The sequence below is a fragment of the Grammomys surdaster genome, unplaced genomic scaffold, assembly GCF_004785775.1.
Source record: "Grammomys surdaster isolate TR1022 unplaced genomic scaffold, NIH_TR_1.0 272, whole genome shotgun sequence".
NCBI lineage: Eukaryota > Metazoa > Chordata > Mammalia > Rodentia > Muridae > Grammomys > Grammomys surdaster.
Window position 1 is genome coordinate 79,333 of NW_021604713.1, and position 26,411 is coordinate 105,743.

A 26,411-nucleotide genomic window follows, 5' to 3' on the forward strand; every position below is an offset into this window, starting at 1 on the left:
CCTCTCCGAGCCTGTTTCCTCTTTGAGAAACAAGCCCTGATGACAAGCGCTCCATTTCTTGTTGAGAACAAATGACCAGTTATGCCCCTGCTCTCTAAGAGCCCCATGCTGGCAAAGATAATATGATCAGCCTGTGTGCTGTCTTTGCTCTGCATACGTCCCTGGCTAAACTGGGGTCCATTTGGCTGCCGATATCAAAGGTTTGACTGTCTACTTAAACAGAACTTAACCAGTAAAATAAACCTGCCAAGCTGCACTCACAAGGAGAATCAGACGGCACAATGCGCCTGCAGCCCTTGGCCACTATCAGCTCCAGGGAGTCCCTAAGTCCGGGACCAGCTGTGTGCTGATAGCATGTATGAAGGAGCCTTGCTTCTGAAGCAGAGCCAGCATGCAAACTAGGTCAAGGACTCTGGCCGACCCTGAAGAGTTAGGAAGGTTGGTATGTAGCATGTCAGCAGCACAGGCCCTGGAGATCCACAAGTCAGTTCCCTTTGCAGCCTTTTCTCAATAGCTGTGTGATTTCTGCTACAGAAACCCTCCCTCTTTCTCCACCTATAGAATGAAGAGTTGTGCCCTGTGGTCTCAAATGTTCACCCGAGCCACCTAGCACTACCATCTTGATGGAGGCAAGTAGCTTCTGCTGGTGTCATCCATACAGCCCAGATCCACAATGATGAATGGATGCCTCTAGGGGCTGCTGCTCAGGAGCCCATGTAAGCTGTGCCCCATACCCTCACAATTGCTCAGGCCAAACCAAGGAACACAGACATGAGCAGGCACACAGATGAAGCACATACAAGATGGAGCATCATTGACCTGGCAACTTGCTTTAGGCCTTGGTAAGCCAAGCCGAGTTCTCCATCTTCATTCAAATATCCCCAATCCTCAGTCTGGCTAGAAATAAAGTACAGAGAAAGAGGTGTGCAGTGGAGAGGAGAAGAGGCAATCAGAGAGACTGGAAAGCTTATAGCCAAGCCTTGGAGTCAAGAAAAGGGGACAGACTGTGAGCTGTTCTTCATGCTTCTCTCTAGCTCCCAAACTCTAGGTGCTAGCCGACAGCACCCTCTCTGAGTTTCCCAGGTTTCAGGTAGTGCCAGGGAAAGGGGTTCAATGTGGTCTCAGAGACCCACCAATAGCTGCAGATCAGGTACATGCTGCCAAAGACAGCAAAGAGCTGCACTTGTTCTGGTAACTCTACAAACAAAACAGCCACACAATAGCACAGGCTGGACCATCTCACACCCACCAGTCTTCCTTCCATCTGAAGGAGTTGAAGGAAAAGAAGTATAAACAGGGTTAGAGGATTAGACACCGTGTGTGTGTGTGTGTGTGTGTGTGTGTGTGTGTACAACAGGGGCTGAACAGCACGTGAGGCACCTGGGAATGCTGGCCTCCCCCAGGGCAAGGAACGGGACTGCACATTTCGTTTCCATTTCCATGCATAGTTCTCCATCTTCTTTCTGCTGTTACTAACCTTAACTCTAACTCTTCTTACAGAGTTGTGTGTGTGTGTGTGTGTTTAAAGTTAACTACAAGAAACTTACAGGTTAAGAACTTGATGTAGGTTACACACCATTCCCCTGGCCAGTCAACTTGTGAAAGCAGGTCCCTGGTATCTTCTGTTGGCCCTGCCTTCTGCCTCATGTCAGCCACGGTGGCTTTTGGAGGTCATTGTGCTCAATGCTCATCTGATCCCACCCCACAAAGTCCTGAGCACAAGGGCATCTGTAAAGACCAGTGGGATAGTTGGTGGTGGGCATGAGTCACGAGCAGGAGTTAGTCCACACTGCCTAATAGAAAGGCCACTCAGCCCATCCCAGAATCCAGATGGCAAACCAAACAGCCCTGGTAAAGCCAGATACTATCTTGCCCTCTCATGTTTTGGGTAATGTTCAGGGGCTGAAAATATCCATTTCAGATACTTTTTGAGCTAGTCTCTAGTAGAAGGTCTCCAGACCTGCAGCACTTACATAGTCTGTTTCTTGGGCTGGTTGCCCACTAGCAACCGCCACTGTGAAAGTCCAGTGGACAGGAGTTAGTTAATACACTTCTGGGACTTTTCTATGGCTTCTGTTCCTAGTCTAAGGCCAACCCCTTAAGTGTTAGAAATTCCTGGCTGTGTGGCAGGGTAGTAAGGAAGACTACTGCCAACATTTTGATGCCAGTTTTGATTACCGATTGTTTTGATGAACACCCCTATCTAAGCCTTCTACCTGGTAAATGGTTGGAGCTTTACCACCGTGGTGGTTTGAATGAGAATGGCCCCCATAGGCTTATATGTTTGAATACTTGGTTCCCAGTTGATGGAACTGTTAGGGAAGGACTATGAGGGGGTGGGGCTTTGCTGGGGGAGGTGTTACTGAAAATGGGCTTTGAGGTTTCAAAGGAATTCACCATTTTCAGTATTTTTCCCTCTGCCTTGTGCTTCTATCAAGATGTAGGCTCTCAGCTATTGCTCCAGCACCATTCTGTCGTGTTCTCTACCACAATGGCCATGGACTGTAACTCTATTAAACTGTAAGCCTCAAAGAAACTCTTTTTCCTATTCATGGCCTTGGTCATGGTGTTTTACAGCAACAGAAAAATAACTAAGACAACCAGCTTTCTTGTCCTTTGCCAACCAGTTAGGTGTCCTGGGTAATCTGTATGTCCCACAAAATCCCTAAGGACATAAGGCTGGGTTGAGCAGGGGCTGATATCTGCTCCTCCTGTTCTCAGATGTTAAGGCTTGCATCTACCAAGGGTCCTTTGTAGCAATGTGTGACCCCAGAGGAGTCCCCTGTGCTGCAGGGGTTCTTGGAAGTACCCAGCATGCTGTACTCTAGCCCTCTCCTCGGTTGTAAGTGGAGAAGTGCTGGCACCTAGCTGGACACTCACTGTGTCTCTCTGTCTTCTTTTGAAGCCTCCCTAGCCCTGCTGGTTAAATGTTAGCTCCTGGGAGGGACTGCTAGGTCTCAGAATACTGCCTCATTCCTGTGGTTCTCTGACTTTTCAGAGTGGCACATGGGTGATACCTAGACCTCTTGGAAGTTAGCATTTGTCCTTATGTTATGAGTTTCATAGAGAAATAGAATTCTGAATTCTGTCACATGCTGGGTATCACATGGGTAATAAATCTACAGCTAAGACACTCTGCATTTAAAAACAGGTTTATGAGTAAATTAAAAACTAGTAAACCAACTCAGTAGAGACCTCTGCTCCTAAGTGAAAAAGACCCAAAGTTCCAGGGACTTAGATCCCATCACCTCTGTGCTTAGGAGTGTGACTGGGTAGGTAGTGACATCTACTGGTGTGAGGAGGAAACTCCAAACAGCCTGACTTCAGGAAATCAACAAATATTCAATGAGCCCCTCTGCATAGGTTGCTGTGCTGTGTGAGGGTCCTGAAGTGGTTAAACACAGTGAAATACACAGCAAAGCCCCGCAGGTCACTGTGGAGCCAGGAGCCCCTTGTGTTAGGCTAACACAGTGAGCTGTGTGGCTTCAGAAGTATTTTCAACTAGCTGTTGAGGTCATGCAACAGAAATGGTCTCAGAGAGGATGCACTTTCCTCTGTAAAACTTGGAACAAAGGACCAAGCATCCACTTCCTGTCTGTCATATGTCCAGCCATCTTGGGTCTGCTCAGTTCCTTGAGTGTAGTAAGATTCCTAAGTGTTCTGTGGGTACTTATATCTTTAGCCCACATTGCATTTTCTCTCAGCAGCCCAGGATCTTTGCTGGGGGATCTGAGAAGTAGATCGGGGCACAGACATAGAGGGGGAAAGAGGCCACTGTGGGGAGCTGCCCTCAGAGCTGGGCTATGCACTGAGCAGGTGTGTGCAAAGAAAATACCATGTGTGCTCGTCTTTCTGGAAACCGGCTCCTCCAATAGACCTGGCTCCAGCCAAAGACAATAATAAAGCTTTTCTGTGCTGGGGCCTCCTGCTGTTTCCTGGGTCCCAAGGATAGATCTAAGAACACACTCTCTACATGCTATGGAGACATCTACAGCCTTGGCGTTGATAGAAGTGTTCAGGAGTCAGAGGAGTACTGCTTGAAGCTAGACCTAGAGCCGCAGCCACACTCAGTACCAAGTCCTAACCCAGCTGTGTGACCTGGAGGGGTTGCTTAGGGCAGGCTGGCCTTCTAAGGACAGGCATCAGCTTTTCACTCAGTTCACATCCCATCATCATCCTCTCAGAGCCAGGTGGGAGGGGATGACAGGCTTCAGGCTGTAAGCTTGGCTTCCTCAGCTGTCAGATTTTCTTAGCTTTTCCATAAGTAAAGCACCCAGAAGGAAGCTGGCTGACCCTAGCTCCCAAGATGGCAGCATGAGCTTGCAGAAGCAGGAGGTAGCATTCCACATTCGAGAGCTCTGGCCAGAGCAGCCCTCCACGCTGCTTGCCTGCATGCTCACAGTGCAGGGGGGACGGAACAGGTGGAAGCCCTCTGCACATCTTCGCAGGCTATGAAGCTCAGCAAGTGGAAGCAATCTGAGGAACCACAGATACTTGGAGGGACTGTCCATGGGACTGGTGCATCAGAAATCTCAGAAGTCTAGCCTGAACTTAGGATATGAACACATTTTCTAGGTACAGATTTCATCAAAATTCTAAAGGGACCCCACTTGACCAAACATGCACAACACGATTTGTATGTATATAAAGCTCTCCGTTACAGGCCAACCACAGCAAACTTCATAGCACCCTTCTTATAAGAGGGTCCCTGTCTGGGCTCCCCAGAATCAGAGTCCTACTACCCTTCCCTGACAGTCAGCCCAGTTACCGCCCCACTTAGTGCTTGGATTTGTAGTAATCACAAAAAGGTTCTCAGAGCTGAGGCTGGAACAAAACTGAAAAAGACAAATACTATGGTGCCTAATGTGGCAGATATTGGGGACCTGGGTCCCCTGACGCTTCTCCTCTTGGCAATACTTTTCTTAGCTCGGCTTCTCAGCTATTCACTATTGCATGCTGAGCGTTCTGAGCATGGGATTATTTTAAGATATAGTAAAGGCTATTTTTGTCTTATCACCTGCATTGTTATTTAGGTAAGAAGACAAAATCTGGGGCATTAAGCAGCCCCTGGAAATACCTAGATGGAGGGCTAGTCTCCTGACAGCTGAAGGAGAGAACAGAAAGAGGGCTGGGAGCAGTTTCGGCTCTGAAGATCGGTGCGATAAGCCCAGCGCTCAGCTGCCAGCTTGCTTTCTAATTTAACACCACCTGTGAGTTTTTCTCTATTCATCTCTTTGCTTATCTTCCACCCGAGATAATTTAAGACGACTCAGGCTTTAGCACAGGGAGTCACCTTCATTCCCTCCCTTTCTTCTTTAGGAAGCCTTGGGGGCTGACTGCATCTCCCCCTCAGGTTTCCCATGCAGGGAGTGGGGGAGTGCAGGGAGCTGTGCAGCCTGGAAGCCAGCCTTCCTGGATTCTACCTTGGTTTGGCTATAGTTGGTGTGCCTGAAGCTGCACAATCTTTCTGGGCCTCAGTTTCTTCATGTGCAGAAGAGGGACTGCAGCAGCAGGTCTGCAAGTCCTAACTAAGCACTTAAGTCTTCAGAGGAGGCAGACTCAGGCACCACCCTCTGGGGCCTTCTGAAGGAACCACTGCTTCCAGTAGCTTTAAACAAATGCTCTCCTCTGGCAGGCCTCCCAGGGCCTTCTCTTTCCAACAAATAACTCTCCAATGTTGGGCAGATGGCCAGTTCCTGAGGAACAGGTTATAACAAGCTAGGCCTGATAATAACCCCTCCCATACCCATTCTTTCTAACACCATCTCCAGGTACTGCTCAGAGGCGGGCCCTACCTGTTTGTCTGGCAGACCCCATGATAGGCCTCAATGGCGTCTTCCTGGTCCACATGCTTTTCACTGTTGGGCCAACTTGTTCTGGCATTGATGTTCGGCTCCTAGAAGACCCCAAATTAAAAAACAAAACAAAACAAAATCTGGTTATGCATCTTCTAGGAAATAATTTTGTAATATGGAAGTATATCAGTGAGTTTTGGGAAAAAGAGGCAGACCTAGAGAAATAGATAACTGCAGTCAAACACAGGCAGGAGCATAGCTTCAAAGGCCATCTTGGGTGGAAGGACAGGCAGCCTCAGCAAGGCTTAGCTGTGAGGCACAAGTGTAAGCAGTGGGGTTAGGGGCGGGAGGACACAATCAAGGCTTACTACTGAAATGCTTTATCCCCCCAGCCACACCCAGGACCCATGTCTAGAGTGGCCTAGCCTATTAGAGGCCATTGGGTGACCCAGGTAAACTCTAATCCGTCCCTCTTACTGTCCAATCTGTCCTAGAAGGTAAGACCATCAGAAACAGGAAGGAGATTCACCATCTGTAAAGGCTGAGAGAGAAATCTCCCCAGAGACAAATTTTTTTTTTCTTTTTTTTTTTCGAGGCAGGGTTTCTCTTTATAGCCTGGGCTGTCCTGGAACTCACTCTGTAGACCAGGCTGGCCTTGAACTCAGAAATCCGCCTGCCTCTGCCTCCCAAGTGCTGGGATTAAAGGCTTGCGCCACCACTGCCCGGCATATCTGAGGTTATTCTCCGTGTCTTCTTTCTTTTGAACATTTTCTTTAAAAAGGTTTTTTTTGTTTGTTTGTTTTTGTTTTTTAAATAAAAGCCTGCATGTCTGTACATGTGAGTGCAGTACCTCTGGAGGCCAGAAGATGACATCAGATTCACATTTGGATGGATTTATAGACAGTTGTGAGCTGCCTGACATGTGTGCCAGGAGCTGAACTCAGGTCCTCTGCAAGGCCAGTGAAGTGCCCATACCGGCTGAGCCATCTCTCAGCCTCCTTGATCACGTTCTTAAATTCAGTAGATTCTAGACATGTCTAGCTTCCCCTCTTGAAAGAGGTCATGAAGAAAGGGCACCAAACCCTTGTGCTGCTTTCAGCAACTCAAAGACAGAGGTCCTGCTCTTCAGGTTTAAGACCTCCATGAGTAAAGACTTAAAACCACAAGCCTACTGGCTCAGTGTCACCCCAACAAGCCCAGCCATGGCTGCCACCCTGATTACCATGTTCTTGCCAGACAGTCGGCGCTGGTCAGCATTCATGATCTGGGTCCTGAGGATCAGGACCTCCTCTTTGCGGACCTCGAGCTCCTCATTGGCCAGCTTGAGCTGGTTCAGTAGAAGGCTGTAGCTGTCTGGGGAGCTGTGGGTGGTGTTATCCTGCATGGCTTGGTCAGCAACAGCCTTCCTCAGCTCATTCAGATCATTCTTCAGCTTCTTGTTCTCGGACTCAAGCTCTTGTCTCTGCAAGACAGCCAAGAGGCACACCTTGCTGCTTGCTGGATCGGCAGCATATCCCAGCTACCCCGTCTCTTCTCTTTCCTTAACTTTCCCTGTCTACAAGAGCAACTTTCCTTCTTTAGTGAAGACACGCATGGCTCAAGTTCTGGTGACATGAGAGGTCAGTCAGCTATAGAAACTGAACTCATCACCCCAAGTTCTCAGAGAACTGCTTCTGATGCATCGGCTCCACAGCACTCACCCAGGATGCAATGTGTGTTTTAAGCACATGTAGCCATGAAATTCTTCTTTGTGGAAATGTGGGGCTGATCACCATGTGTGTGTGTGTGTGTGTGTGTATGCGTGTATACATAGTGTTGGAGAGCAAAGCTCTGCCCAGCCTCAAGCTGAAAGTTGTAAACAACATGCCACTAAATGGACTTCCTGAAACTTTCATGTGGTTGCATGCTTTGAGACTTTCTAAAAACCTTTAATAAAGTCATATGCTTGTCAGAGTCCCAAGATGACTGAGCCAGCTCCAGTGGGCAGAATCTGTATGATCTGAGAGAGGAAGCCAGGGCAGATCCAGCTAGCTGAAGGATCAAAGCAAACTAAGTGCCTGAGCCAGGATGCCAACACATAGAACAAGAACGAACGTTGAAGGCACTAAGCTAAATGCTGTACACTGTCTCAAGAAGATAAATGCCTGGAGTCCACGGTAGGAGGCATCTTCAGAAGAGGACAAATGCCACTGTAGGAGGCATCTAGACAGTGCACAGAGATAGAAGTAGAATGGTGTCTGTGTGGGGCTGTGGGAGGGAGGAGCAGAGTCTTCAGTGGAGACCGGCTTAGTAAGATGAATTACAGGGCTCAACAGCAGTGTGTTGCTCACACGCTATGAATGTATCCTCCATTACTGACCCTCATATACACTTAAAATGGCTAATATGGTAAATTATATGCTATATATATTTTATCACAGTGGAAAAAATAGTTGGGAGGGAGAAGCCACAGAAATGACTCAATGTTTTTCTGTGCAATGGTCATTGGCAAATCAGTAACAGTTGTTTTATTAGTGACCAGACTGTGAACCGGCCTCACTATGAAGTCTGATGGCCCTTCCCTCCTCCTGGGGCCTGAAGTCTCCACTGTTCTGCTTTGCCTTCTCCTGTCATGTCAACAAACCCTCTGCCTTACATCTAGATGCTATTTCAATGTGATTCTATTCCTGTGGCCACATTTTATTTTAACTAGAGATGTTTCAAGTAGGAAAGCCTGTGTTTCTTGGTATAAACACAATATCTTTGTTTCAGAGATGAAGATGTAAGGATGTAGAAATGAAGTCACTTGCTTATCACTCTACTGAGAGCGGGCTGGATGCTTAGGACCCAGTTTCCTGAAGCCCATCTATGTAGTTCGTCTTCTACCAGAGGACAGACGGCTTACCTTCAGACTATTGTAGGCTATATCTGCATCCTGGTCCACATCTAAGCCATTGTTCTGTTCTACCTGCATAGAGGGGACAGAAAGGTGAGTGCAGACCATAGGGCACATGCTCTTCAGACATTTCTGAGACAGTCAAACTTTTCTCATTCTACTTTTTCATGAAGAGCTGGCAACCTCACCCTCCACAGGTGTATTCCCCACCTCCTCCAAAGAGTAGCCCAGTACTTGGGCTACCGTGAGTCCCCCTATAAACAACTCCTTCCTGCCCCCACGCTATCACATGGTCCTCACAGGTACTGACAGGTTGACGTTATATCACAAACACTACGTCATGGATTAAATTATATAAACTTAGTAGCCGTAAGTCGTAAATTCTCCCTGTGAATATGACCTCCCCTTGGGAATAGAGTCTTACGAGGTGTAACGAAGTGAGTCCTAATGATTTAAGAGGAAAGAATACACAGACAAGATGGACATATTAACATGGAGGTGGGATTGGCATCAGCTGCAAGTCAAGAACATCAGAAGCCAAGAGAAAGGCACGAGACAAATTTTCCCCACTGCCTGCAGGGAACAGTCACATCAAAACCTTCACTTCTGACTACTGGCCTCTGGAAGAATAAATTTTTGTTAATAAGTAATTGGATTGGAAGTATTTTGTTTCAGTATCCCCAAGAGTTGTACAACATGAATATTAATGTTGTCTTCATGTTTTTGTGGTGTGCATTCAGGACCTGTTTTTTGAAGTGGCTGGCTCATCGTAGGTATACAGTGCATGCAGCAGACTTCACAATGCCAAAGCTGGTGGCTCTGGGCAGCAGTAACTGGAATAACAAGGACCTCTGATTATGTGGGCAGTCCTTAGCATTGAATTGGCAGTTCAAAGGGGGCACAAATAACTTTCTAATTGCTTGGAGTGAGTTTAAGGGGGATACAGCCCTGAAGAACATGGGTCTTTAGAACCAGGACCTAATGGTACATTTAATGAGATTGCCTAAGTTGCAGAAACCTGAAGTCAGGTAAAGCTGTCACTGCTGTGGGTGGACCAGAGTATCTGAGTTTAGAGTGAGCATCTCCTGCAACCTCTTCCAGATGAAGGACATGTACGATTGCCGCACTGTTTCCTGCAAAGTAAGCTGGGAAAAGCCTGGCCTGGGTACCAACTTTGCCTTGCCTCCCTCCATCTCCAGAGTCACAGGGTATGTGAATGGCCTGAGTCAGCACTCCTGCTGTTAGGTAAGTGGCCTGCACTTGCATCATTCTGTGTGGCATAGACACAGCCTCTCTACATGTTGAATGTGTTAGACTCTCAGAGGAAGAGGATCACAGACTCATACTTGAAGGGATGTTTCTAAGTCTGTGGGGATCACTGCAGGGACCAAGGTAATGGCCAGGTCAGGGGGCGAGAAGCTGGATAGATGGGAGCAGATCCAGCATGCAGAGGCCCCACTCTCTCAGTGGCTTAGCTGCTCGCATGGATGGAACACTCACAGGCTCCCCAGTCAGGTTGTATCGTGTGAGTCCTCTAAGGCCGGGGACCTAGGGCCACATCACTCTAGGTGGCTTAGGATTCCTTCTGGAACCTAAGACTCAGAAACTTGGTCTCTGCATGCTTAACTTCAGGAGATGATAGAGGATTCCATGTTACCCACCCTACCCCTGTGGGCATCAACACACAGGGCAGAGCCTACAGTTCTTGCTTGGTGATTATATTTTGAGATTTCCCCTTTTACTTGGTATCCAGACATACCAATTTTCTGAAGCCAAGCTTGTAAAGCAATTTGGCATTTCTGAAATGTGGAATCCAGAAATCATGTCTGTAGGTGCAGGAGAGGACGGAGAAACTTCTATGCTAGATGTATCTAATGCCATCCACACAGACTGTCCATGACTTACGATGGCTGACTTAAAATCTCTTGACTTTAGATGACACAAGAACAACTAGCGGTCACTAGAAGTTGTTCTTCATTCTGAACTTTGACCTTTTCCCAGGAAGACACAGAGCAGTGGTAGCTCTCTACTGTCCCCAGTGATCATGGTGGTAAACTGCCAACACCATTTGGGTTCGTTGTTGCTAAGTTAGTGTCTGGAAGGTTGGAAAACTAAAGGATATTTTAACGATGTGCATTTTCTTCTTTTTTTTGTTTTTTTGTTTTTGTTTTTGTTTTTTTCTAGACAGAGTTTCTCTGTGTAGCCCTGGCTGTCTTGGAACTCACTCTGTAGACCAGGCTGGCCTCGAACTCAGAAATCCGCCTGTCTCTGCCTCCCAAGTGCTGGGATTAAAGGCATGCGCCACCACCGCCTGGCTACAGTGTGCATTTTCAACATACAATGGGGCTTTGGGGGATACAACTCTAAGAGTATTTGTCCAGTACTTGATCTGTGTTTGTCTGGCAGGATAGCTTTTCCTTATAACCGGAAGGCATTTATTTACCCAATGCCTTCACTGCCCACTCTTTTAACTCTTAACTCATCTTAACTAATCCACTTAACACCACCACCAAGATTTACCTCTTCACTTAATGCTTATTAAACAAGACAGAACAAAACAAACCACCCCCCTCCCCCAAGACAGCAGGTCACCCCAGAGTCTGCAGCACATCAGACTGGAAAGGGAAGAAAAGTGTTATGAAAGAAGAGTCTGGGTCCAGGATGGGGGGGGGGCGTCAAGGACAGAGGAGGAGGAGGAGGTGAGGAGGAGGGGGAGAAGGAGGGGGAGGAAGAGAAATCAAATCCCACGATTTTCAGCTTAGGCTTGAGAATAGATCTGCTAGTGACATGACCCAGAACTGGACTTAAATCCCATGAGAAGTGTTCCTCACAACTGCAGAGTAAGAAAACATCGTTCTTATCTCCCGAGAGCTCTCTGCTGTGGCAGTTCGGATAGCTTTGTCATCAGCGGCATTCACAGCCACACAACAACACTATTCTTTATTTTACACTTGGGCTTCATTTGCTACTCCCAAACCCGATTCAAATTCCCCAATGGCAACGTTTGTCTCCTGCATTTTTACCTGTCTTAAAAAGAGAAACTATACATAGCGACTATGTGTGTGTGTGCATGTGTGTGTGTGTGTGTCTGTCGTGGCTTGCACGTGCCATGGTATCTGTGTGAAAACCAGAGGACAACTTGCAAGAATCTGTTCTCTCCTACCATCATGTATGTCCTTTGGATGAGACTCAGGCCAACAGGCTTGGCAGCAAGTGCCTTCGGGAATACTGAGAGACATCCTGCTGGTTCTGTATTCTCTTTTGTAATGCCTACTTTATATACTTACTATGAGCCTGATACTGGTATAGTTCTGTTTGTATATCTTAGGTGCCCCCAAAGTCCTTGAGATGGAGAAATGACTTTTAGGTGTAAAGTTTTACACACTATTCTTTCAAGACTCAAGAGGATAAGGGTGACCTTGGTTGTGATGACAAAAGACACAGCTATAGGTAAGGAGGGTCTCTTCTGACTCTGAGCCGGGTGGCTGAGCTCACGTTAGATTCCAGGTATGAAAGCATGGAAGACTTCCTTGGCTAGATTTGACTTCTGCTGTATTATTTTCTCTGCACCTGATGCCAGTCCTCCAGGCATGAGCTCCCACAGACTCCCCCTACTGCTTCCCCGTGGAAATCCTTTCCCTGGGACACTCAGGGAGCATGACCTGCACAGAGGCAGTAGGGTGGGACACTCATGATGGAGGAGTGATTGATTCGATTCCAACAAGAGGAAGTTCTGAAGCCCAACACCATAACAGAGCTGTCACGCACCTGTACTTTCTTGTTGTCCTGCTGTTCCTTTTCTAGCTGCACCTGCAGCTTCTTCCTCTCCTGCTCCAGTTCCCGCACTCTCTTCTGCAGCTTCAAGAAGACGGTCATGTCCATGGCTGCCTTCTCTATGCCAATCTCCTGCAAAGGAAGAGGGGTGCCCAGAAGGTGGTTTTCACAGTACAGATGCTCCAGAGAACACACAAGGCCTCGCTGCCCACCTCAGTACCAGCCATCTGCCTCCTTACTCCTCCCCAACACCAATCCTTGCCTCCAACACAAAGCCAGCATCAAACTGCTAGTATTTCCCATAGCAAAGCTGGTGTTGCGGCCTTATTCTCTCCCGTACCGTCTCTGTCTCAGCCCTTACAGAGCTCCTGTGTGAGCCGCTTAAACGACCAATCACATATTCTAAGAACAAATGCAAACAGGCACAGGAATTTTCTTTGGAAGGTAAAAGGGAATTCACTTCTGGAAAATGGCATTACAAGAGAGAGAAACTAGATCTCAGGACCATAGTGCTTCCTGATGGGAGATCACTGTGGCCTCCGGTCACTTTCAATGTGACACCAACAAGTACCTGATCATAACCTGAAACAAGCAATACTTGCCCTGTGGTGGAGCCCATTATCTCCAGCAGATCTTAATACATTGATTTCCCAGTATATTTCTGTTCTTTCAGATGCATGGTTGGATTTTACTATGTGGGTTATGTATGTACACAAACATGTGTCTGCCTGTCAGTAGGCAATTTGAGCACATATGCAGCTTGCTTTTACATGCTGGAAGCATTATGATGTTCCACTTCATGTGGTGAGCACAGCCCAGGATCAGTCTCACTGCCTGTGAGCCAGTGCCCATATCTACATGGAAACGGCATCCACACAGATGCTGTGCCTTACGTCCGACTGTGCGTTGCTAAGTTCAGTGCAACCCAGTGATCCTGTTCTCAATGTCTGTGCCCTGGGCTCTCTAAGCCACCACAAAGAGCAGTATATCTCTGTTGTGTAGTTCCATGCAGGCAATTAAATGTCCCCAGCAGGACAACTGCAAACAGTGTCCCAGACTTACCTCCACCTGCTGAAGGGCATCCTCAGTGTCTCCGATTTCTGAAGTGGAAATGGAGGGGTAATTGGAGTCGGATTCTAAGCTACTTTGATTTGATGGGTTCTTTCTGTGGCCCGGAGTTTGCTGCTCAAGGAGAAGAAAAATGTGACAACTCATAGCCAGCTCATAATAATGCGAATAACTTCCAAGGAGCCCTGGCCATCAGTCAGTGCTTCACTTGTCACATCCATGGGCAGTACTGCTCCTTGGAACAGTGGAGAAATAGTTATTCCCGTGTATGCCAGGGAAAAAACTCTACCAATGTGTTACAGCCCACAACATCCAGAGAGCGAGGAGAGAACGGCCTTTCATTCAAGCTGTGCCCTAGGATTGCACACAGTGTGTCCTCTCCACGTTCTCGAGAGGAACCCTTTCTGTAACCCTATCCCATGCAGCCTCTCCTTCCACCCCATTCTGCTCACGAAAATGACAGCCATTAGAAATAGAGCGTACCTTTCGTGCTAGTCATTTAAAAAGATCTTTCCGCTTATTTTTTTGGCAGCTGGTTTGTCTTTACGAGTGAAAACCGAGCTTGGTGGAATTTATAGATTTCTATTTCAGTTCTTATTCAGATTCCTTTCCTGGTTTCCATGCAACTAACTCACTGATGTTGAGTATGTATGTTGGGAGGGAGTATTCATATGGGTAAAGAAGAGCGTCAAATCCTGAAATGTCACAAAAATATCTTGTATCTTGTCAGAGATTAGGAGACTCTCCACATAGACCAATGCAGCTGAGGTCAGAGCCTACAACACCACTGTCTCAACAGTGGAATTTTCTAGAACAAGAAGCAGATGACAATATACACATACAGGAAAATAATTCTTAAACTCTTAAGATCTCAATAAAACCTCAGCTTTCAGAAAGGACATCCTCAGAAAGTGACCACCGGCTGGCAGCTTCCTAACCAGAGTTCACATAGGAACGAAAGAACAAGTGGTTCTTACACACATGCATGTTTACTGAGCATGCCAGTGCCAGAGGACAAGGGCTATAGAGCCAGCTCTAAAAGGGCAGAAAGGGAAGCCATTGCCACCAGGCAGCAGAGCTGCCACCCTTGCCTTTAGGGTCATCACCTCGTCCCGAAGGTTCTCATATCTCTGCTCCAGCTGGGAGTACTCCTTCACGAGGTTCTGGTACCTGGACCGCTCCTCCTCCAGTTCCTTCTTCATCAGGAGATTTTCCTCCACAGAGCTCTGTGAAGATTCAGCTGGAAAGCAGGCACAGGAAGCTGGGTTTCAGCATCCGAGGGGATCCTCAGATGCGCATGCCCTGCTAGGAGCACTCTGACTAATCTCTTGTTAAGAGGCTGCCCACCACAGGCTGGTCCCAGAAGCTGTGGGGGAGTCTCCCAGGCTCCTCACCTAATGTGGAGTTGAGGAGGGGCTCATTATTCTGAACCAAGGGTTCAGACAGGAAGAAGAGTGACCCTGCTCTTAGGAAGGTGGGGAGAGAGACTCTCGATGTACACAAGAACGCCCACCCACTCTGCGTGCCCACCTCTCTTGTGACAACCGACATTAAGAACTGTTGGCAGCGTTTCCAGCTGAACCATTCTAGACTCTCGTTGTTATCTTTATCTTTCAGATCCTCGGAGACTAGACCGGAGGTGATGTAGGGAGAAGCGGGCAAGGAACCTAAGAGATTCTGATGGTCTTTCTTCTCTTGCCAACCTTGTATCCATAGTAACAGAAAGCAGGTTTTTTTTTTTTTTTTTTTTTTAAGGGCAATTTGAAAGCAGCTTGTATTTTCACAAGATCTCAGGCCAGTGGGGGCTGTGGTGTTGCAATGTTTGGCTGCCTGGTGAGATGGGTGAGGGTTGTAAGAGTGGGAGGAGATCTGGTTACCACCGAACAGACAAGAGCTGGATTTACATGCTCCATTGTTCCCCCCCACCCCCCAGCCAAGTGAGTCGCAGGGTGGGTGGCAGTCTGGAAGTTGAGGGGCACTCGAGAGAGGCTCATCTAGGGACTAATCAAAGACCCCGTCTTTCAGCAATGATTAAAGTGACTGTCTGACAGGAGACACAGTGATAAGGATGAACAAGTCAAGTGTAAAACGTGGGTGCTACTGTGCTGAGTGCCAGCTTTGGCACTTCACCTGTGCATCTCGCTCATGCCTCCTACAAGTCCTTCCAGGTCTGTCTTTCCTGCCCATTTTCAGATGGATACTTGCACACGCTTACAGTGCTGTGCATAGCAGTGTCACGCTTTGAGTACAGGTCTCCAGATACAAACTCGCATGGGTGGTTTTGCACATAAAGTATGAGATTCCCTTTCAATAGACTCTTCAAACTAATGGCACAGCAGGATCTTAAAATTGACCTTCCTTTTCCCCAGCTCTCCCTTAGGAAGCCCTTCCTCCTCTTCATCATCTAGCAGGCTAGGAAAACCAGTGAAGAGCAGCGTAAAAAGCTGGTTTGGCACGTACCTTCTGACTGGCGCAGGATTTGGTTGTTAAGATATTCTTTTTCATCCTTCAAGAGAGCATTTTCATGTTCCAGGTCTGCAACTCTCTGAAAGAGATCAACAGGTAAAATAAAACAAACCAAAAACCAGAAGAAAAAAAAAAACTTCCCATGTAGTGACAGAAGAGGAAATTGCTTTTGGAGTTCTGCTGGATCATGGGTAAATGCTCTACTTAGGAAAAGAGATTCAACCAAAGCTGCTTTCATTTTGAAGGAAAATTATGTACACAGAGAAAAAAAATCCAAGTTAAACGAGATGAAATGGCTCAAACCACTTGTGGTCATCCAGGTCTCCCAGAGAGCCCTACAGTTTATACTCCGCTCACATTCCTTATTGAGGAACGCACAGAACAGAGAGCCTTCCATGCTTGTGAACCTGTCTGTCTCTCTTGCTGAATCATGAGCGTCAAATCTGAGTCTTGGGAAAGCCAGACACTCATAATGGGCACGTCATCTCTGGTCTTTGTCCCCTCTGCCCTTTCCTGCTTCACTGGAAAGTTCCAGGCTCTGAAAGAGGGAGACACATGTGGTACTGACACTCAGATATCTAATTCCAGCGTGGGGCTCCTGACAACATGGCCAAAAGGGAAACATGAGGTGATGGAATTTTGGTGGGTCATCGGTAAATGCCCTACTTAAGAAAATCGATTTAACAAAAGGCGAATATGACTGCATCAAACAATCAATCAATCAACCAATAGTTAAACAAGGAAAAGAGGCAATATTAAAGAAGAATCTTGGACTTCTGAAGAGAAAAAAATTGTGATTATGAAAATAAATATTTGTATTTTTATAGTAACAATATAGGTGAATGTTCTAAAAGACTTTGAAATCATTAGTTGATATTAAACATGAAATAATGGCCCAGGGGCCCAGAAATCCTATTCCTAACTATAAACCTAAGAGGAATAAAAACAGTTCTAGAATTTACTGTAGCTCTAATTCAAGCCTGTGTATTTACTTCCTCAGTCAGCCTATATTTACATGATAACACACAATGATCCACCGAACTCATGCATATCACATAGTCAATCCAAGCCCGTGACCACTGAGAGGAGCCTTCTCAGCCCTCTTACTGACATCCGGTCTAGTAATGTGATTTCATTACAATTCTATCATACTTTTATCTGTTCCACAGGTGAGATTTCAAGCTAGTATTATAAATCCATGGCTGAGACCACAGGCCTTGATGAGGTACTTACTGTTGTTGTTTTGGTAAATGGTTCTGTCAAACTACCTTCTAAATACTTATGTTTATACCCTTAAGTGTTTACTCCTTACAGCTCTGTCAGAGAAGCTAAGTTTTGCATGGGTAGTAGCTGATGCAGAGTCATAACTGGTCAAAATGACAAGTTTAAGTCATTGTCAGTGCTCGCTGTGGTCATCCATATCAAATGTCCTACCTCCTGCCCAACCAAGACTCGGGGACACACTACAGAGGAATGGGCAGAAAGGATGAGGAAAAGCTGGGGGATGAAGAAGAGAGGTGTAGAATATCAGCTTCTGCATATGACTGTTATTCACACTAACTTACAGCAGTGGTGGGTACCTGCACATGAACAAGGCAGGAAAAAAAACCCCAGCAATGATGGGGCAGGGAACTTAGAGGTTCCACCCTTGATGGAGAAACTATGGGCAGCTGATACCTACTCAGAAAAGAAGAGTCATTCTCCTTTGAGGACATGGTCACTGGTAGGTTGCCCATGACTCAGTGGATACCCCATACCATGTGTATATGGGCAGCAGTAATCAGACTCAAGGAGTTATTCTAACCAAGACAAAAAATAAGGGCATCAAGTTTTGGAGTGTGGGACATCAGGAAGAGTCGGAAAGGAATAGTAGTGATGGATTTAAATAATAAATTTAAAATAGTTTAAAAATGAAGGGGTGAGAGGCCAGTGAGATGGTATCTCAGAGAGAATGGTGACTGCCATCAAGCCTAATGGTCTGAGCCTAGTTCCCAGGACCCACATGGTAGAAGGACAGGACTGACTCTTAAAAGATATCCTCTGACCTAGACACACACACACACACACACACACACACACACACACACACACAGAGAGAGAGAGAGAGAGAGAGAGAGAGAGAGAGAGAGAGAGAGAGAGAGAGAGAGAGAGGACAATGTTGTTAAATCTGTAGATTAAAACTTGCATCTGCAGGATAGCCCAGAAGATGTGCTTCAGTCATTCCCGAGCTCATAGAGCCTCAATCCAAAGGACAGAGCTGCTTCTCTCTGGAGGTTTCACAGGCTACAGCTGTTCCTGAGATCAGAAGGCGCTTCTAGGTCTGACCCCCATCTCTGCCAAATCACTAGTACCCTTCTTCTCCTGGATTCTTGGAACAACTCGGGACCAGCACAGAAGTCCTCATGGCTAACTCTCACCTCTCACTTAGAGAGGTGCCTCTGGTGGAAGCATACCCTGTCCCCTAAGGTCACCCTCCATCTCCTTTGCTCATCTTTCTTATGGCATGTGGATGGGTAATCTCAGAAGGACTCCAATCTCTACCTTCTGTTTTCCAAGAATGAAAAAACTCTTTTTGATTATTATTTTTGTTCTACTGTGTAGAATGGTCTCTGGCACACAAGGCACTCAATAAATGCCTGCTGAGTGAAGGACAATGACTTCTATCATTCTGTGCAAGACCTGTCACCCACAGGGATGAGTTAAAGCTCCTCCTAACAACTGTCAGCCTTTTCATGAAACCACAAATCCTGAGCCAATGAGAATGCAACCCTGAATATAGCAGGCCCAGGAATCCCTGAGGACTCAACACACGAGAGCCATGTATTCTCTCCAGACAGACCCCTCTGTTTCCACTCAGCAAAATCTCAAACCCAAGGCCACACACTGGAGTCAGCCAAGGAAACCCATCAGCAGAGGTAGTTCTATGACTGATAAGATGCACACACAACCTGATGTACCAGTATGAGCACTCAGGACCTCGGGCCCACTAGACATCTGGGCCATGCCAAGGCTGCTTCAGGGCCAAGCTATGGGTTACTTTTCCTCTTTTCCTGCAACCTTGCACTGAGCCAGGCTCAGTGTACCCTTCAGAGCAGCACATTCTGAATTAGGAGCTACTGCCTCCATGCCAAGGGCAGCCCAAGGAGCCACCTCCTTTCCAGATAGCAAGGGCACACAAAACAGCACAGCTGCACGAAGGCGGCCAGAGAGTGATGCTCAGGCTTTAAGATGGTACAAAAGGAACAAAGAGTCCTAGTGAGCTTCTCTGTGGAGAGGCTGAAGCAATGTCTCCCTTAGTATAAAATGATAGGCGGGAGTGTGATGGGGGCAGCTCCATGCCTTGTGGACACAGAGGTGGATTCCTGTGGTAGCCCGCAGCACTGCCATGTGGTCTACCAGGTAAAATCATCAGAGGTTGCAGCCCCAAGTGTTCCAGCATGCCAGTTCCAATACAGCATTTGCAGTTTCTGCTGACAGAAACATCAAACCCATTAATTAAACATCTACCAGCAGCCTGCTTCGTCCCTGGGCTTTGCTGGCTTCATCAATCTCACTGAATGCAGAGACAGACCCTGGACCTGACCAGAAGGAAACCAACTGTCTTATCATTCAGCACATGCTCAGACTGGAGACTGCCTCTGCTGAACATTAAACCCCAGCTAGGCAGATCCTAGAATAGAAACCAGGAGCAGCTGTCTCTTGACCATTCTTCAACTACTGCAATAAAGGGTTCCACAGACCTGACAGAAAGAAGAATGTCTGTTTTCCATTTCCTAAAAAGAGTGATTATCCCACTTAATTGATCATTTTATGCCCGTCTTTTGAGGTTGTTCACATTAGGCAAGTGTTTGTTGGAGTTAGAGAGGAGGGTCTTAACTGGATACAGTGGTGCATGGTTTTTATCCCAGCATGTAGGAGGCAGAGGCAGGTCCATCTCTGTGAGTTTGAGGCAGGCCTGGTGTACATAGCAAGTTCTAGGCCAGCCAGTGTTATAGAGTGGAACTTCATCTCCAAAGACAGCACGGGGAGCAGGTGTCCTTGCTCTTCTCCCAGCTCTAGTTTTATTCAATCTCAAGGCCAACAAGCTCCTAGGCAACAGCCATTTTTAAAAGAGACTTTGCTTCTCTGTTTTGTTCTACCAAGGAAGTTTTCTTACAACAAACCCTTACCTACCTTTGACTGGAAAAACCAGCTATTTTAGGTGCTCCGAGACACTGACTCAAAAATTTTGTGGGAAGCAGGGAAGGCAAATGAGAGTTCATAGTTCTCAGCTCGGGGGAGGAACCAGGGCAGTGGAAGAACCAAAGACCAGAAAGCAGGGATGAAGTCTGCTCCTCAGTTAGAAAACACACAAGATTGCATGTGTTGGCCAGTCCAGGAGCAATCTTAGAGATGAGCAAGGCCATGTGTACATGTGTATTTATGTACACACACACACACACACACACACACACACACACACACACACACACACGTGCACCATGGCTGGTAGGGGTTCTTACACGCACATGACAACATAGGTAGGGTTAGGGCCAGTATTCCTGGGTGTGCCCAGGGCTGCCAGCATTGTCTCAATTTCCGAGCTTTTCTTCCAGCACTAACTAACCAACACTGACTCTCCTTCCTCAGGCTTCCAGTCCATTGGCTCTGCTCTGTATGTTGGACAGATACTAAAGTGTGGGCAATGCACTCTAGTGCATCTAGTGGGGTCATGGTGGAGAGGAGGAGGACACAGGTGTTCTCAATCCATAGCCATCCCTCCAGTGGCACTGTGGGACTTTTCCTTGTTGGAAGATCTGCCTTGGGAGTTCAGAAGAGCTTCTTTGAAGCTGAAAGTCAGGAGCAGTAGAGGCAACAACAGGAAGTCCTATTTCATGGACTTCCTTAAGTAAGCCTTAAGAACAAGAGCGGGAAAGTTGGCTCCAGCCAGCAGGGTAGACCCCCCTTCTCCCAAACATAAGGGTTTCCTGGTGAGCATGATGGCTACAGGCTGCTGAAGCCCTAGAACACTTAGCACCTGTCACCTTTCTCACTAAGGGCTAGATCTGTAGAGTTTCCCTGGGGACTGACTGGAGGCTTTAAGAAAGATGAGCAAAGTCAGATGCCATTTACTCTCCCAAGGGATGCCACAAGGCTTAGCTAATGATACCAGCTCAATCAGCACTCGCTCAGGGATCAGACATTTGCTATAAGATCCAAATGCACATCGGTTTATGAGATGAGGGGTGGCTTGTCTGTGGACACAAGCCCTGGAAAACCCGGAAATTTCCTCAGCATGAGGAAACGTCTCCTACAGGTGCTCTGCCCACCAGCCCTTCACCAGTCCTGGTCCTCCAGTGCATACATACCTTTCTTAGCTCGCCATTCTCCTTGTTGTGAGCATCCTCTAGGACCCTGCGCTCCGACTGAGCCTTCTGTAGTTCAGTGCGCAGGCTCTGTACCTCCTCCTGCAGCTGAAGGCTGGTATCAGCCTCCTGGTTCTGCTGGTAATGCGCCAGTTCCTTCTTCAGCTTCTCCACCTCCATGGCATGTGTGGAGGTAACTGCAGACAACTGCTCTGACAGAGTCTTGAACTCTTTGTTCTGTAGAGAGCATCGGCAGATGGGGTGGGGATGCAGATAATAAAGAAGAAAAAGAGGGGGTTATCAGACCAGGAAAAATCATGAAGGCCACCAGAAAAAGACTTGTAGGGCAGAATTAGAGTTCAGAATCAATACATGCCAATACAGGCAGTCTTGGGGCATCCCGGACACTTTAAACTCATGTGTGGACCTAGAAGCAGAGGGAGACACGAACAGCAGTGTTGACATGGAAACAGTCCAGGGAAAACATGTGAGCACTCACAGAGAAGATTGCTGTCATAGGAATAATGGAGCCAGCTTCTTGGATCTGCAGTTTTGGCCTCTTAGGACTCCCCACCCCTTCGAATCAAGAGCTTCTAGCCTTGGACTTACAGGCACAAAGAGCTGTAACCTAATCCCTTTCTCTGAGACAAAGGACCCCTTCAGTATCCTCTCTTTCAAGGAGGCCCTCCAAGGGGCCCCAGGGTCTCTTTTGCCACCTGTCAACATGGCTCACACAACTCTCACCGGAGAGATTGACATCTGACAACACTCAGCTACAGACTGTGTACCCAATCAGCAGTCAGCTGATGTGTGCAGCAGGCCCTGAGATCCTACTTCCAGAATGAGGTTCAAGTAAAGGACGGGCAGAAGTTGGGGCTGGGAGGATGGAGAGGCTGGGAGGCAGGGGAAGTGGAGCAGGAAGTGGAAGAGGAGGGAGAACGCCCAGAATCAGGAGGCAAGCAGCACTCATTGATCATTCTTCATTGCTGGGCTCCACAGAAACTCCAAGCAGAACAGGGGCCGTCAGCTAAAATGCCAAAAAGCCAGGGCCTCGGGAATCAATGACTAATTCACAGAAAAATGAAGCCTCACAGAAACTCTCAAAGAAAAGCTGTTGGCAGCTACATAGCAGCACACGGCTCACATAGGCCTGCTTGAGAATGCAAGTGATATATTCCTCGTGTGCAAGATTCCCCACTCTGCAAGCTCCAGGTACAGCCTGCTTCTCCGAATATCTGGGCTTGCTGTCAGCCTCACCTGGAGAATCTAAAAGGGGTCCAGTTAAGCGGCTTCTATTTAGGAAGAGCAACACCTGTGTGGATTGTTCACTAGGGTCTGGGTCTACAGTGGAAGGCAGGTTTGGCTAGCTACTCTCTGTCCTCACGTCTGCTCTGGGACGTGAGTCAGGTCAGATTGGTTGTCAAGTGTCACTGGCATGGCCTGGGCCATGTCAACAAGGGTTAGTGAGATGGCTGAGGAGGAGCCTGGATGGAACTGGTTGGAATATAAAGAGAGGAACGCATTGTAGTGGGGACAGTGGATGCAGGCACATCTCACACTGCTATGGTCAAATACGTCACTTTGGAATGCAGATGTTTCTGGAAGGCCCAGCTTTCCTGATCCTGATGGTACTAGAGACCAGACTCAAACACTGGGGAAGAAGGTGTCTGCTGGTGCCAGGCCTGGGCCTGAGCTCACCTCATCCTTGGCCCTCTTGTGTGTGTGGTTCAGTCATTCATGTTTCTGTGGCCCACTTCTTCTCATATACACTAAAGATAAGAGAAATTCCCATCTGAGAAGGTCATTATTGAGATGTAGGGAACAGAGGGCTTATCTGGCATGTGCCACACAGTCAGTGCTCAGTAACTGTCAGAGCGCCTCACTGGCCTGTGTTCTCCATGGAGTCCCTCAGGCTGATTCACAGAAGCCTCTGCTTCTGCCAGTCCCAATGCCCACTCATCACCACCACCCCCTAACATTCAAACAACCCCTGCATCTGGCATCCCATGGCTATTTTGTATCTTAAACATGGGACCCACACAACCAGCCTTATTGTGGTTCCCAGTCAGACTTGGGCTGGTGTGGGAAGAGGGAAAATCACTGCAAGAATCATCGTGGTGAAGGCAACACAGTCTCCTGCAGGTGAGCACTCACTTTGGATGAGCACTATACCCCGTCCATGCCTATGAGCATCGCCTTCAGCAAGGGTGACTGATAGCCCCCGAATAGTTCACAGCAGTGACTACTGGGCTGTGGAAGAGTCCCAGAGCTGTAACTTTCTCTACACTGTTTTTCTAACATGTATGGATGCCCTCAAGAATCATAAAATATGGACTAATGTAGTATTTACTTAGTGGCTATTAACTATGCCTAATCCTTAGTGGCTACTAACTATGCCTAATTGAACTGATTTAAAGGACACTGACTGAACTGTCGATTTAGGTTGTATTTTGCCTAATAAAAAATATTTAAGCACAACCTTATATTTATGAGGGCCTAAGAACCTTGAGTTCTATTACAAGTAACTAAAAATCTGGCCATGTCTATCATACTGGCCAAGTTCATGGTCTTCTATCCTTTTGGTTGAACTGTCATGTAGTTCTAACAGGGCTAATACCAGGTTTCTGGGTTGGTCTCTGTTTCTGCTGCTGAAAGGTATTATGAAGGACACCACAAAGAAGGTAGCTTATGACATCAGAGACTAGAAACCCACAAGAAAACTGTGTTAGCATCAGGGACAGCTCTGGGCTCCTGATTGCCCAGTTTCTTTCCGAGGGACTCTCATGTGACTCTGTCCTGTGCTGACGGCACACAAGCTTGGTACATAGTCCGCTTTCTGAAGCCAGGGGTCCTTAGCCTTAAGACATGAATGTGGGGTGCTCATCTTTCCTGGTTTTGCCTTTCCCTGTCCTTCCCACGCTAGTGGGGATACTCTCACCAGACTCCTGTCTCCTGTGACTGAGACACTGTCTCCCATGTCATGTATTCTGAGAAGTGACTTGGGATGCTTTATCTCTGGCAATGGACATCTTAAAGACTGAAGAGAGCAGCTGCCTAGATTAGCTCTAGGAATCACAGGGGAAAAGACACTCAACTTACTCTCAATAGCTGGTCTGCTTACCAAGGGATCTCCAGTGCCATGGTCATATGTGTCCATGTGTGCCCACAGTGACGTGTGCCCAGTGATGTGTGCCCATGTGTGCAGTGATGTGTGCCCATGTATGCAGTGATATGTGCCCATGTGCACACACATAGCAATGTGTACCCATGTGTGCCCACAGTGATGTGTGCCCAAGCTTCTGCCACCACAGGTGCCAACACCAGTCCTGAGGATATGAGACTTTCATGAGCATGGCTCCAAACTGACAGGAGAGTCTCTGTTTGGACTGAAGAGCATTCCTCAGATGTCCCAAGAGCCTCCTGCTGGGAGTGATCTAGAAACCCAGCCAGAGGTGGCAAAGCCTGCCTGAAAGCAGTGTCAACCTCAGCCAGGCTACTTCCTGGCTGTGCGCCCTTTGATCATCCCCTTTGTGCCCTCAGCGTGTTCATGTTTAAAATGGGGATGATAGCAATACTTATCCTGTAGGCATGGTGAAGACCAGTGGGTTAGTGTATGGGAATAGTGCCTGGCATGAAAACCACACGGGAAACAGTGAGAGAAAGACACATGATTACTCGCTGCATACAGGGAGCCTTGCCCAGGGTGACAGCATCTGCCACTGCTCACAGATGTTTGCTGAGCAGAAAGCTTAAGGCAAGAGCTTCATTTAAAAATAGGCCTTTCAAATCTGCTTCTGTCTGATGTTCAAGCATGTGGGGTGGGAATACGGTTATTTATATCCTTTGGAGTTGACCTCACACATCAACGAGGCCAATATCTGAGCACTATCTGAAACCGGGGCCAGGGCGGCCTGGGCATACAGATGCCCCTCCTTAGTAGGGACAGTGGCTTTGGTCTCCTTGTTCTCTGGCCTCTGTGTGTCTAGAAAAGTGGCTCAAATGGTCACTGGCACTGACAGTCCTGACAGAGACAGTGGACACCGTGGTACTTTGTATTTTCACAGATCTCTCCCCTGTTCACTGCCTCCCTGACTTGTTGTGTTACCACAGGCTGACCAGGGTAGCAGTGAGTGTCCCAAGCTCACACTGGGAGGGCTGTTGTTTTATGCTGAGCATCTGTACTGGCTGGTTTTGTGTCAACCTGACACAAGCTAGAGTTAGAGTCATCAGGAAGGAAGGTGGCTCAGAATGCCTCCATGAGATCCAGCTGTAGGGCATTTTCTCAATTAGTAATCAACTGGGGAGATGCCCAATGGGTGGTGCCATCCCTGGGCTTTTTTGTCCTGGGTTCTATAAGCAAGATGGCTGATCAAGCCATGGGCAGCAAGGCAGTAAGCAGCATTCCTCCATGGCTTCTACATCAGCTCCTGCCTCCAGGTTCCTGCCCTGTATGAGTTCCTGTCCTGACTTCCTATGATGATGAACTGTGACAAATAAACCCTTTCCTTCCAAACTTGCTTTTTGGTCACAGTGTTTCATCACAGCAATAGTAACCCTGACTAAGACAGCACCCAAGCTAGTACTCTGGGTAACTCCCAGAGAACACATATCTAGGGCTCTTCTAGAAGTCTGGTCTCTGCCCAGAGCCGGAAAGCAAAGTGTCCCACTGTCAGCTGTATCCAGATTGGGGTTCATGTGTAGGACAGCTGGCTTAGCCAAAAATTGTTTCATTGTACTGGGAATGTGACTCAGTTGGCAGAATGCTTGCCCTAGCATGAAGCAGCAATGAGCCCTAGCAGGGCACAAAACTGAGCCTGGTAGCCCACCCCTGTGCTTCCAGCATTTAGGATGTGAGACAGAAAGATCAGAGGTTCAAGGTCATTCTTGGCTGTAAATGGAGTGCAGGCTAGCCTGGATTACATGGAAGTCTATCTTTAAAACTACCAGTAAAAAAATCAAACCAAATCAAAATGACTCACCTATTTTCCTGCCCTCAGGCTCCAAAAATGCCTAGTATAACCTGGGTACATTAAGATCAAGTGTCCCCCTCTGCCATGGCCAGTCCCCCTCTGCCATGGCCAGTCCCCC

The 26,411-nt window shown here is 47.5% G+C and overlaps 1 protein-coding gene across 1 annotated transcript in view; it reads right to left on the bottom strand.

Moving 5' to 3' along the window:
* The window catches only part of Myo5b (myosin VB), a 302,464-nt gene that overhangs the window by 26,665 nt on the left and 249,388 nt on the right, over positions 1-26,411 (bottom strand). Inside the window, exons 22-29 of the mRNA XM_028776757.1 lie at positions 21,327-21,560; positions 15,973-16,057; positions 14,619-14,752; positions 13,507-13,626; positions 12,439-12,576; positions 8,680-8,742; positions 7,018-7,257; positions 5,796-5,896 (exon numbers count right to left, since the gene is read on the bottom strand). Of these exons, the coding sequence (XP_028632590.1) occupies positions 5,796-5,896; positions 7,018-7,257; positions 8,680-8,742; positions 12,439-12,576; positions 13,507-13,626; positions 14,619-14,752; positions 15,973-16,057; positions 21,327-21,560 (1,115 nt within the window). The remainder of the gene's footprint in view (positions 1-5,795; positions 5,897-7,017; positions 7,258-8,679; positions 8,743-12,438; positions 12,577-13,506; positions 13,627-14,618; positions 14,753-15,972; positions 16,058-21,326; positions 21,561-26,411) is intronic.